Source organism: Vespa crabro, chromosome 17 (assembly GCF_910589235.1).
Source record: "Vespa crabro chromosome 17, iyVesCrab1.2, whole genome shotgun sequence".
Lineage (NCBI taxonomy): Eukaryota > Metazoa > Arthropoda > Insecta > Hymenoptera > Vespidae > Vespa > Vespa crabro.
Genome location: NC_060971.1, coordinates 2360648 through 2373066, shown reverse-complemented (window position 1 = coordinate 2373066; position 12419 = coordinate 2360648). Strand labels below are relative to the sequence as shown.

The window sequence follows — 12419 nt, the reverse complement described above, 5'->3', positions numbered from 1 at the left end:
CTTTTTGTAAACAAACACTGACTCTAACGATTGCATTGCACACAATCGATGAAAATACACTTGTTATTTAAACCGCGAAACCCGAACGAACAAACACTGCTTCTACTTCGCGATATTCTTATTTCAGCGATACTGAAAATATTCGATTAAATCATTGCTTCGCGCGCGATTGCAATGATAATCTAAAAAAAAATAATAAAATCAAAATTATTACTATCACTGTTATAATAAGAATAAATATATAAATTATTGAAGAAACATGCAATATAAAAATATATTTACTTTAAATAATCGTTGATACTAGCAGCAAAGACATCTTGAGATACATTCGATGTTTACTCGTCAAAGGCCAAAGGAGAACTGATAGATAAGAACTGCTTTGATAATCGTCCAAGTATATAAGGATATCGTATATGTTAATAAAAAAAAAATATGCAATGAAAATTTTTAAGTATTGAAACTTAAATTAAAATTATTCTAAGTTCCACGCGCGTTTCTTCTTTATAATGTTTAAATGAATCTACTATTGTTTAAATAGTCGTTTATTGTACTATGCGTACATTAAATATTGTTTAAATAATAATAAAATTAACGAAATTATTAATTATTAAGTTGTCGCGATTAGAAATAGAAAGTACGATGTGCACTGGTCGGAGTACAGAAGTAAACTAACTTGCGAATCGTCAAAGTTAATCGAAGGTTCGTTTATGTTTATATTAAACAAGGCCAACAACCGCGAGTTCAAATTTTTAAATATTGGAATTTTATTTTAAAATTATTTTTAGTTTCTCGAGCGTTTTCGGCTTTTTAATGTTTAAAGAAATTAATTATTGTTTAAAAATTACTAATTTGTACTACGTCTACATGAAAAGTTGTTTAAATAATTGAAAAATTATCGAAATTATTAATTTATACGTTTTCCCGATTAGAAATAGAGATTAACGATGTGCACTGATCGGAGTACAAAAGAAAACTAACTCGCGAATCGTCAAAGTTAATCGAAGGTTCGTTTATGTTTATATTATACAAGGCCAACAACCGCGAGATCAAATTTTTAAATATTGGAATTTTATTTTAAAATTATTTTTAGTTTCTCGAGCGTTTTCGGCTTTTTAATGTTTAAACGAATAAACTTTAGTTTAAATATTATCATATTGTACGATGTGTACCTCAAAAATTGCTTAATTAATTGAAAAATTACCGAAATTATTGATTTATAAATTTTCCCGATTAGAAATAGAGATTAACGATGTGCATTGGTCGGAGTGCAAAAGAAAACTAACTCGCGAATCGTCAAAGTTAATCGAAGGTTCGTTTATGTTTATATTAAACAAGGCCAATAACCGCGAGATCAAATTTTTAAATATTGGAATTTTATTTCAAAATTATTTTTAATTTCTCGAGCGTTTTCGGCTTTTTAATGTTTAAAAAAATGAACTATTGTTTAAATATTACTATATTGTACTACGTCTACATGCAAAATTGTTTAAATAATTGAAAAATTATCGGAATTATTGATTTATAAGTCTTGACGATTAAAAATAGAGAGGAACGATGTTAACTGGTCGGAGTGCAAAAGAAAACTAACTCGCGAATCGTCAAAGTTAATCGAAGGACCGATTATGTTTATATTGCAAGACGCCAACAAACCCGAGTTTAAATTTATGAAATATTAGTATTTTATATTCAAATTATTTTGAATTTTGTCTGCGTTTTTTTATTTATAATGTTTAAATGAATCTATTATTGTTTAAATATTGCTGTATCATACTCCGTATACATTAAATATTGTTTAATTAATTTAGAAATTACCAAAATTATTAATTTATAAGTTGTCGCGATCAGAACAAGAGAGAACCGATGTGTACTGGTCGGAGTGCAAAAGAGAACTAACTCGTGAACCTTCAAAGTTAATCGAATGATCGTTTTTGTTTATATTACACAAGGCCGATTATCTCGAAATAAAAATTTTAAGGTACTGGTATTTTAAATTAAAATATTTGTTTCTAGCGCGTTAGGATCTTCGTATCGATTAACCAAATGTACTATTGTTTAAATATTAAATTGTTGCACTCCGTGTGCATTAAATTTTGTTTAAGCAATCATAAAATTATCGAAATTATTAATTTATAAGTTTTTGCGTTTAAAAAGAAAGAGGTTCGGTGCTCACTCGTCGGAATCCAAAAGAGAACTAACGCGGTGTTCGTTTAGGATTAGAAAAAGCGCGTTTATGTTTATATTACACAAGGCCGATTATGCCGAGATAAAAATTTTTAAATACTGCATTTTTAAATTAAAATTTTTGTTTCTAGCGCGTTAGGATCTTCGTATTGTTTAAACGAATGTATTATTGTATAAATATTAGTTCGTTGCACTCCGTGTGTATTAAATTTTGTTTAAGCAATCATAAAATTATCGAAATTATTAATTTATAAGTTTTTGCGTTTAGAAAGAAAGAGCTTCGGTGCTCAGTCGTCGAAATCCAAAAGAGAACTAAATCGATGATCGTCAAGGTTTAGAAAGATTGCCTTTGTTTATATTACACAAGACCAATTAACTTGAAATAATAATATTAAAGTATTGGAATTGTAAATTAAAATGATTTTATTTTTCTAACGCAATCATTTTTTTAATGTTTATGGAAATGCATTATTATTAATCTACTATTATAGAATATGAGAAATAGTTTAACTATCGAAATCATTGATTTACTAATTTTTTTTTTTTTTGTAACTCTTGCATGCAGTTGACTTAAATTTGAATATTTTTGTTTAATGATCACGCGTAGGATTAAAATGAAATTTTTTAATGTTAAACAAGTGATTTACTAGCTTATATTGTTAACCACTTCATATTAGTCATCCTATCTAATTAATATTAAATGTATCTAAATTATATTCAATATGATATCTTGAGAATTCGCGCCAAAAATCATGACGCGTCGTGACACATGAGAACTCACCCAAAATAAAATATAGTAACAAAATATACGTAAAACGAGGAAGTAAACAATTTTGCAATACTAACATCTAATAGTTATAACTCTTATTACACATTTCTTTTATATAAAAGATATATAGCTTTACGATTTTATTACGTTATTGCGCGCGCATTGTATATGTCATATGCGTATTTAGTTTGATGATGTTCAGTGAGAAACAATAAATTCGTCAGACGTGATGGATTATATTCCAGAACTTTTAATACCACCCAGTTCATCGGATTATCAGCCTATTACAGAAAAAGAAGCTTGTGATTTGAAACAATTAATAGAAGGCTGTGATTATGCCGTTTCAAATGCTGAACTCTTTATGGAAACACTTTCCAAAGATTTATCCATTCTTGATGGGGTAATATGTTATTAGTATTTTATTGATTATAATTAGAACAATGAATGTTTTGATGAATTTATTTTGATGAATATTTACATAAATTATATCATTAATAATCTAACAATATTATTACTCTTTAATGCTTTATCATTATTATACAAGGCATGATGTATATATATATATATGTATATGTTTATAGGAAAATGTACGGTTAGTCTTAGGTTCTGAGCCCCAAGTGGCACAATTAATGAAAAGTATTGAAGCTGCTGTAGAAGAAGCTTCTATAGTTGAAGCTCGTCTTGCTGCTTATGATGAGGCACTTGGTAGAATCAGAGAAGTTATGGCACGGGTTGGACAAAAGAATCAAGCGATACATACAGCTAATAATAATGCTAGTTTCTTATTAGAACAATTAAGTGCAGCAATTGTATGTATATAAGTGAAAATATAATTATATGAGTATAAATTTTTAATTGTAGCTTTGATTTTTTTTTTTCTTTTTTTCTTATTTATTATTATAGTCACAGCTTGATATACCTGCGAATTATCATCGTATTTTAAATGAAGCCGAGCTTCCAGGTGGACGGGAAGAACTTAGTCTTGCAGGGGCAGCACTCTTGAAAGCAATGACAGCCCCTTTACCACTTGGTCTTGATAAATTAAGTGCAGTAACAGAACAGAAAAAGCGTCTAGAGAAACTTAAAACAAAATTTTCTGTTATCGTTGCCAGACATTTAAACAATCTTTTTATACATTTGGTACGTACCACTTCTTTGAATTTTCATGAAAACATTCTTTAATTTCCTATTGTATTGATAATATTTATATTTTATAACATATGTAAATTGTATATATCTATCTATATATATATATATATATATATATATCTTTTTTTTTATAGGGTAATGATACCGGAGAAAATATAACTTCTTCAGAGTTAATTCTTCCAACGCATGAAGCTGTTCATCATGAATTAGAACCATATACTGAATTAATGCAATTATTGAGAGCTTTAGATAATAAAGCTTTCTTGCAGCTTGCTAAAGTATATAGGGATACAATGAGTAAATTGTACAAAAGAGATTTAAAACATTTTTTTGAAATAGCAAAAAATAAACTCATCAGCAAACGACTACAAGGTATAAAAAAAAACTGCAGCTTTAACATCTTTGATATATTATTTATTATATAATGGAATTATTATTAATATTACCCTTTTAGTTCATGCTTCGAAATCTAGTGGACAAAAAGCTGAAGACTTAATTAATCCAGCACCCATGTGTCTTCTTAGTGCAGAAATTTGGCCGCCTATAAGCGAAGGCCGTTTTTTAGATTCTGTATTAGATTGTGTATTATCTCAGATGCAACCGGTATGCCTTGCAGAACAGGCTTTTTGTATTTCATTTCTTCAATTAGATTCGGTTCTTACACCTTCAAATGTAAGACATATTATGTATGATTATAATATTATTTTATATTATCAATTAACTTTTAATATACATATCTTAAATCATTTCACTAGAGCAATGAAATGGAAGAAACAGAATGTGTAAATAATGGTGCTGCAAGTCCTGGCTCAGTAAATTCTACAGCAAGTAAAAAATTAGAACGGCAAGTAAATGAAGAAGTGCGTGGTACAATGTCAGCTATATTTCCATCTCTAGAAACAGAATTAAATAACTTTATTGCCTTTTTAGACAAAGTTGATAGTTTGTGAGTATTTTTATATAAAATTAAAATTAAAATTTATAAAAACAATATTACAAATTATTTTATAAATATTATATTACAATATAGAATGCCATTTTTATGTATTAAGCATATAACATTTAGAGTGACTGAAAATATAACAATTATTTTCAGTTGGTGTATGTATGTCTTAGTTCGTTTGTCACAGCACGTTATGTCGGCTCAAGATACTGGATCATTCTTATCAATGACTTTTGCATCTGCCTTAATTCAAGTAAAAAGGGCTTTTGATAAATTTATGCAAGCACAGCAACAATCAATTTTAACAGATACTAAAGTTAATCGACGACATAAATGCGGTATATTGCCATACGTTGCAAATTTTGGACTTTTTGCAAAAACAGCTGAAAAAATTTTTAAACATTCTGATAGAAAGGTTGATTTAGAAAAATGGTATACCAAATTAGTTAGCAAAATATTTGAAGCTATTGTTATTCATAGTAAAGAACATCATAAAACACCACCTGAGGTCATAAAAATGGGTAAGAAATTAATGTCTAATTTGTAAGTTTTGTAAACTTACTTTTATATTTATTTTTTTTTTTTATTTCTCTTTTCTTTTTTTTTTTTTCTTTTTTACATCAGGAATCCAAATTATTCTTTATTCCAGAAAACTTCCATCATATGTATGATCTTTTATCACAAGTAAAAATCTCAGTATTAGATCAAGAACGTAAGGAAGCGAAACAAAGATATCAGGAAGCACTTCGTGCATATGTGATACAATATTTTGGTAGACCTCTAGAAAAACTTAATGTTAGTTTTATGTATATGTGTTTATTTTATAAAAATTACACTATATGTATTTATATATGTCCGACTTAAATGTGTACATGTAATTATTTATTAGTCTAACAAAGATATGAACAAATTTTTTATTAAATTAAAGTTGTTTACCTTAAAAGGATAAGCACGATGATGTAATTGGATCTTTTTCTTTTTATAAAGTCATTATATTCGTCAAAATTTTTACGTTATCTTCATCTTTTTTAAATGGTAGACAGTACAGTTATGTTAGCTCTATCCTATAATACATAATAAGATATACGTACATTTTTTATGATTTATTTACTAAATGTTACAAGAAACGTAACAAAAAAAAAAAATCAAATACATCATTGTACTTACTCCTATGAATCAAATTGTCAATTTTATCGTATCTTTGATAGCCTAAGAAATAATTAAATGTATTGTATACATCTAAACTTGACATATTGCGTGTGTATATATATATATATATATGTATATGTATGTATGCTACATGTGACACATGATGTAATTGAGTTTTAAAAAGACACAATTCAATAATGATAAAATTTTCAGCTCTTCTTTGAGGGCGTACAAGCAAAAGTTGGAGCTGGTGTAAAAGAATCAGAAATCTGTTATCAAATGGCTTTTAGTAAACAAGAACTTCGACGAGTTATAAAGGAATATCCTGCCCGAGAGGTAAAAAAAGGCTTAGAAAATTTGTACCGTAAAGTTGAGAAACATCTTTGCGAAGAAGAAAATTTATTACAGGTATTATTTTCAATTAGAAATCTTTTATATATTATATTATATTATATTATTGTAAATTTTATATTGATGAAATTAATATATTTATTACATAGGTCGTTTGGCGTGAAATGCAAGGTGAATTCATCGCCCAATACATATACATTGAAGAATCAGTGCAACGTTGTTATCCAGACAGCATGGTGACACTTGAATTTACGACTCAGGATATCTTAGAATTTTTTTCAGAAATCGCCCGATCACATTAACAATAGGATGTAACCTGTTATGTTTGATATAACAGTATTAAACAATGTAAATATTCTTTAACGTATAATTATACGTATTACTGTTATATATAAATATGATATAGAATAATATTTATGATTATTTTAATATTATTGTCTTTTTTCTGTGCCTTAACAATCGATAATTCATTGAATTATAATGATGATATTTATTTATAAAGTGCACGACAGAAACAAAGTTTTAAGTTATTTTATTTACACTGAATAAATGGTTTATAAACATTCATCGTAAATATAAAACATGAAAATATACACAATTTACAATTGTAGGCCATGGGCAGAAAAATTGACAAATACGTACGCACAGAGAGCGAAGACTTATTTAAATTACTTCGAGCAACTTTTCATTTCTTTTATTCGTTAATGCAAAAATTGTTTGATACATTGAAGATATAAAAAAGAAAAAAAAAAAAAGAACAGAAAAAAAAAGTAAATAAATCTTTTCGTAAATTCATTATTCTCCGATATACATTGCTATTAGCGCAATGTTTACATGAAATAGTTACTCGAAGTATTATGTTAAAGTAATTCACTCTAAGTGAATTCCGCAATGTCGCTTAGATCAGAGGTATTTTCTAGCAAAACGTATAGGTAGATCGTTTATATGACAAGTACCACTTTAGACCACACAATTTCAATCATTTCTTGAGTATATTGACGGAAATAGAAATCTGTATTTTTTAATTATTGTATAATGTTTTATGTAGCATACATATACATTACTGCAATAGATCCGTCATGTTAATATAAATAATATTACTTGTCAATTGATATCAGTAGCAATTTTCATCATAGTTAGACAAATTATTAGACAACAAACACTAACTAGATAGTTGGCCCCTCCTAACAGTGTTACATATTTAGTGCCTTCCTTAATTAATTTTTATATCTCTTCCTACTTATTATTAATGTAAGTTTGTTGACTTTGTATTAATACTTACATCTCAGGATCCATTATCTATTTCTAAAACAATATATGTATGATACATATGAAGCATCCAGTAAACAAATTTTTGAGCAGACTTTTAAACTGCACCCATTAACAAAATACATCAATATGATTCCAATTATTTATAGATTACACATAATAGCTATACTATATTGTGCATACACATCAATATTTTTGTTGCAACTTGTAAAATTACTTTCAAAATACAGCTTTAGCTGAGTTCAAATCCTGCACCAGCTTCTATTGCATATAGAAGCTTTTCACGTAATGTTTTCTCATTAGGAAAGTCAGGAAGTTTTAGAAGATTCATGCAGGTACTAGAAGTTGGCAAGCGGTCTACACTGCCAGCATGTTGGATACAGAAGGGTGGATCAAGTTCCTAAAATCAAAAAAAAAAAAAAAAAAAAAAACAAAATATAGATAATATAATCTATATATCTATATTTATAATAAAATAAAAAGTGAATCGTAATAATTATATTTTATTAATAATTATAAATAATAATGTAATACCTTAAATCCTAAAAGTGGTGGCCTGCTACAGCTTGTAACAAATTTCAACAGCTTACTTTTTTGTTGATCATTAAATTCATTTACAACTTTCCAAAAGGCAGTGATAGTTGGATGATCAGGTGTATATCCACCGGTATAATTTGTATGTAATTTTAAATCATTTACATCTACAGGAATTTGCGCTCCTGATATTAATACTTGAAGTTCTTTGTTATTAAACATTTGTAACCATTCTAAGGGAACTACACTGCCAATACCTTGCTTAAATGCATAGCATTGTGCTCTAATTTGTTTGTTCAATTTATAATCTGCCATTAGATGTATGTATTCGATACGATTATGATTAGTAACAGGAATATTAGCACCGCTTGGCTTTAATTCATCTATTCTTTTCTCTCCCAATTCATCAGATAGTACGGTAAAATCCAATTCAAGATCAGTAACATCTCCCTTATAACTTTTTAAGGATAAAAGATTTGTATACATGATTGGATCCAAAGAAGCTAAGTGATGAGCATCAACGTCAGATTGTAGTCCAACGATTTTTGATAAGAAAAATTCTGCAAATGGGAGCTCTACTAATAAATTTTCATACAAAGCTTTTCCAAGAATTCTACCAATAAAATAGTAATGTTTTGGGAAATCATCCATTAACAAATGTACTGTTGGATTTGGATACAGCATATTGTCTTTTGTATGTTTAAAAAATCCTCTATTAGGATCAAAACTTGTTTTCAATAATTCCGATAAGAATTCTCTAAACAATCCTCCACCATCGACACCAGATTCTTCTAATCCAGCTGTATTGACGAATTGAACGCGCATTTTTAATCTTAATTCTGGCTCATTTTCTGGCGATAATTTTTCAAATGCATCTTCATACAAATAATTTCTTCTTACAGTTATTTGGATTGATGGTTTTTGGGCAAAGTGAGTAAATTCACCTTGTTGCTCTTTTTTATCATGATAAATTAATGACTGAAATACTACAACACGATCATTGAATGGTATAACAAAAGGCATCTCACGAAGTAATGTTAAAGTTCGAACTTCTTTTGCTGACAAAGGTGGACCTTCTTTCAGGTCTTCACGCGTTAAACCTCTCAGTCCTTGAAACGGTACATAGCCTCTAAGTCTACGTCTACGAAATGTGAAGTCTTGTGGTTTATCTACAGGAATAACAATGTTTGATGTAATCCAATGATCTGGTGGACAAAATGGTCTTCTTAAATTTCTCGTATGTAATTGACGTAATAGACCAACGGTAACTTTAAACAAATGCGTCCTTATGTGTGTTATTAAAGGTGTTCGTATTGTACATGATGAACCCAAAGCATTTTTATAATCTTCTCCAATAGTTGGTCTTGTATCGGGAAAAGCAAGTTCGACCAAACCCAAACATACTTCTTTCAAATGAATAGATAATGTCACTAATTCTGTCGTAGTGAATGGCATAGCCTGTTGAATATTATCATTTGATATTTGATCTGATTCTTGAATAAAAAATTCTGAATCATGTAATGTTGCAATAAGTAAAGAAAACAATGAGCAAAACACATCTAGCAATGGAACTATTTTTTTTGAATCCTCTGCAGAAAGAGGTATACCACGTGAAATAACTTGCAGTAATGGAGCAGCTCCTCCGAATACAGATGTTTGATACACTGACAACAATGCTGTCCATAAATATTTTAAAAATTCAGGTTTAAAGGCAAGCATGTATAATAGCTTGTACTTGTGTGTAGCTAGCTTATTATGAATTAATAAGTTATGGCATAGTTCACACAATGATTGTAGTATAATAAGATCCTGACCTTGATCAAGTATTTGAAGTATTCGATACACATGCTGCTGTTCATTAAGCATGTCGATACACTCTTGTAACGTATCACCTTCTTCAAGATCAAGCATATTAGTGTTATATTCACTATCCGAATCTTCCATGTCTTCTATATGTTCATCAGTGATTATTTCAGCAGGTATAATGGCAGAACTCATCGAAGCAAGAATCTGGAGGTAACTGATCGGAGTGGTTTTGAACTTGGATAACGCTATATTAATAAAAAAATGCATGATTAATATATTTTTATTAAATTTAACAATTATTATTATAAAATAATTTGAATACTTACTGACTTGTTTGGATTCTAAAGACAAAATCGAATATAATAAACTTAATGTTGGTTCTATTCCTGATTGATTAATACAATTAATCAATTGTATATATGGAAATTCTGGAAATTCTGCTAGAGCAGGTATAATAAACATTTTTATAGCACTTGATAATTTTTGTGATAATATGTTTTTACAAAATTCTTGTAAAATTAATATATAATGTCCATTTCTTTGTTCCAAAAAAGAAACTAACTGTAAAGGTCTCAGTAGCATATTTAGCAAGCATTTGGATATTGGTGTTGGAGCATTAGAAGATGATTGTAACATAGGTGGAACTTTTTCATCTATTAAAGTTCGTAATTGTTCAAAATATCTATGTTTTATTAGATAAATAAATATATTCTCAAAATATAAATTATTATTTTTATGAAACATTTTCTCTGTAACATCTTCATCCGTAAATACTTCCATTGCTCTTAAAGGGATAGCCAATGAATATGCTCCACCAATTGATATTTCTGAATTATATTGCATACAGATACGAAGAATCCATCTATAATAATTAAAAATATATACTTTACAAATAATTTAATTTCTTTTTTCTTTTTTCTTTTTTTTCTTTTTTACTATAATTAAAATGTAAATGTAAAAGTAATAGAAATAAAAGTATGGTATATTTTATTAACAATTTATTTATATGTTCGTTCGTTCATATCAAAGATATACAAAAATCTTTTATTTTATGTATAATAATAAACTTACCGTAACCTCCATAACCATTCAACAGAGTGTAAACATCTTAATTTAATTTCCTGTTGATTTTTGAGAAATTGTTGTAATATCAAAATAAGCCTATTTGCATCCAATGTGCGATTGTAAAAAAATAATAATTTTCGACTTTGAGATACTAATTCTTCCAAATTTAAACCTCTTTGTCCAACTGCTTGCTGTACTTTATCAAACTCAGATCTCATGTGCATGCGATTAATCTTCCTAATTACAAAGCTACGAATATGAGCTTGTATTTTTACAGCGGCATCATGCCTTATACGTTGCTGTTGTCGCTTTAAACGTTCCAATTGTGCATGCTGTAGGAAAATTGCTTTCTCATCTCTTTTACTAGCACCAGATAAATTTTGTTGCGGTTTACGTCTATAATCTCCTTCAAAGCTATACATTTTGACTTCTGCTTATTAGACCAACATCCCTTGTTGTAAAATTTCTGTAATTTGTTTTAATAACACTTGATAACAACGAATTATTAAAAACTATAGTTGCAAAGAAATTTTCTACAATTGTTAATTAAGTTTTATATATATATATATATATATATATATATATATATATATATATATATACATGTATATGAACTATAATCGTGTTAAAGTACATTATACAAGAGAAGACTAGATGGTGAAGTTTTTATTTAATGCCATTAAAAAACTTAATTAAACAATTATCAATTTTACTCACTTTTATGGCAATATTAGCCAATAATTATAAGTTAGAATCATATCATTAATTTACAGAAAGGAATTTTCGAATTTTTTTCTTGTACTAACTTTTTTTTTACAAGCAAGGTTAAAATAGAATATAATTTTTGTTGTTTTTTCTTTTTCTTTCTTTTTTGTTTTTTTTTCCCCCGTACGATTCTGTCACTTGAGAAAATGACCAAATAAACGATATATTATTAAGGATATATTTATATACCTTTATATGTTAACAAAATATAACAATTTACTGCAAATTATATATAATTACACGTCCACTCATTTAATACTCGCCATAAACATATTTCAACAGTCATGTTGATCATGCTGACAGCGCGCACGCGTGTGAATACCAGTGTCGCCAATCCACAGGTAGGGTAAATAAATGTTTACACATTGCTAGCGCTCTTTTAACCAAAGTATGAATATACATATACATATATTCTACATACACGCATGCGTGGTCTTA

The 12419-nt window shown here is 28.2% G+C and overlaps 2 protein-coding genes across 6 annotated transcripts; one reads left to right on the top strand and one right to left on the bottom strand.

The window, feature by feature from the left end:
* The first annotated feature begins 2987 nt into the window (after positions 1-2987).
* Positions 2988-6971, top strand: LOC124430081 (exocyst complex component 1). The gene is made up of 10 exons (XM_046976164.1): positions 2988-3350; positions 3532-3759; positions 3854-4090; positions 4234-4471; positions 4554-4771; positions 4855-5045; positions 5196-5563; positions 5692-5837; positions 6405-6599; positions 6692-6971. The coding sequence occupies exons 1-10, from the start codon at positions 3180-3182 to the stop codon at positions 6842-6844; spliced, it is 2145 nt and encodes a 714-aa protein (XP_046832120.1). The 5' UTR covers positions 2988-3179; the 3' UTR covers positions 6845-6971.
* On the bottom strand, positions 5853-12337 carry LOC124430079 (ubiquitin-protein ligase E3C). 5 transcript variants are annotated; one of them, XR_006943646.1, is made up of 6 exons: positions 11934-12324; positions 11223-11682; positions 10478-11013; positions 8346-10396; positions 7825-8211; positions 5853-6106 (listed from the first exon to the last, which is right to left on the bottom strand). XR_006943646.1 is itself a non-coding variant. In XM_046976162.1 (5 exons), the coding sequence occupies exons 2-5, from the start codon at positions 11636-11638 to the stop codon at positions 8044-8046; spliced, it is 3171 nt and encodes a 1056-aa protein (XP_046832118.1). In that variant the 5' UTR covers positions 11639-11682; positions 12245-12337; the 3' UTR covers positions 7058-8043. The 5 variants fall into 5 exon arrangements, 3 of the variants coding, with proteins under 3 accessions (XP_046832118.1, XP_046832117.1, XP_046832116.1); XR_006943645.1 differs by lacking the exon at positions 5853-6106 and adding an exon at positions 6729-6858; XM_046976162.1 differs by lacking the exon at positions 5853-6106 and having other exon boundaries at positions 7058-8211; positions 12245-12337.
* Positions 12338-12419: the final 82 nt, after the last annotated feature.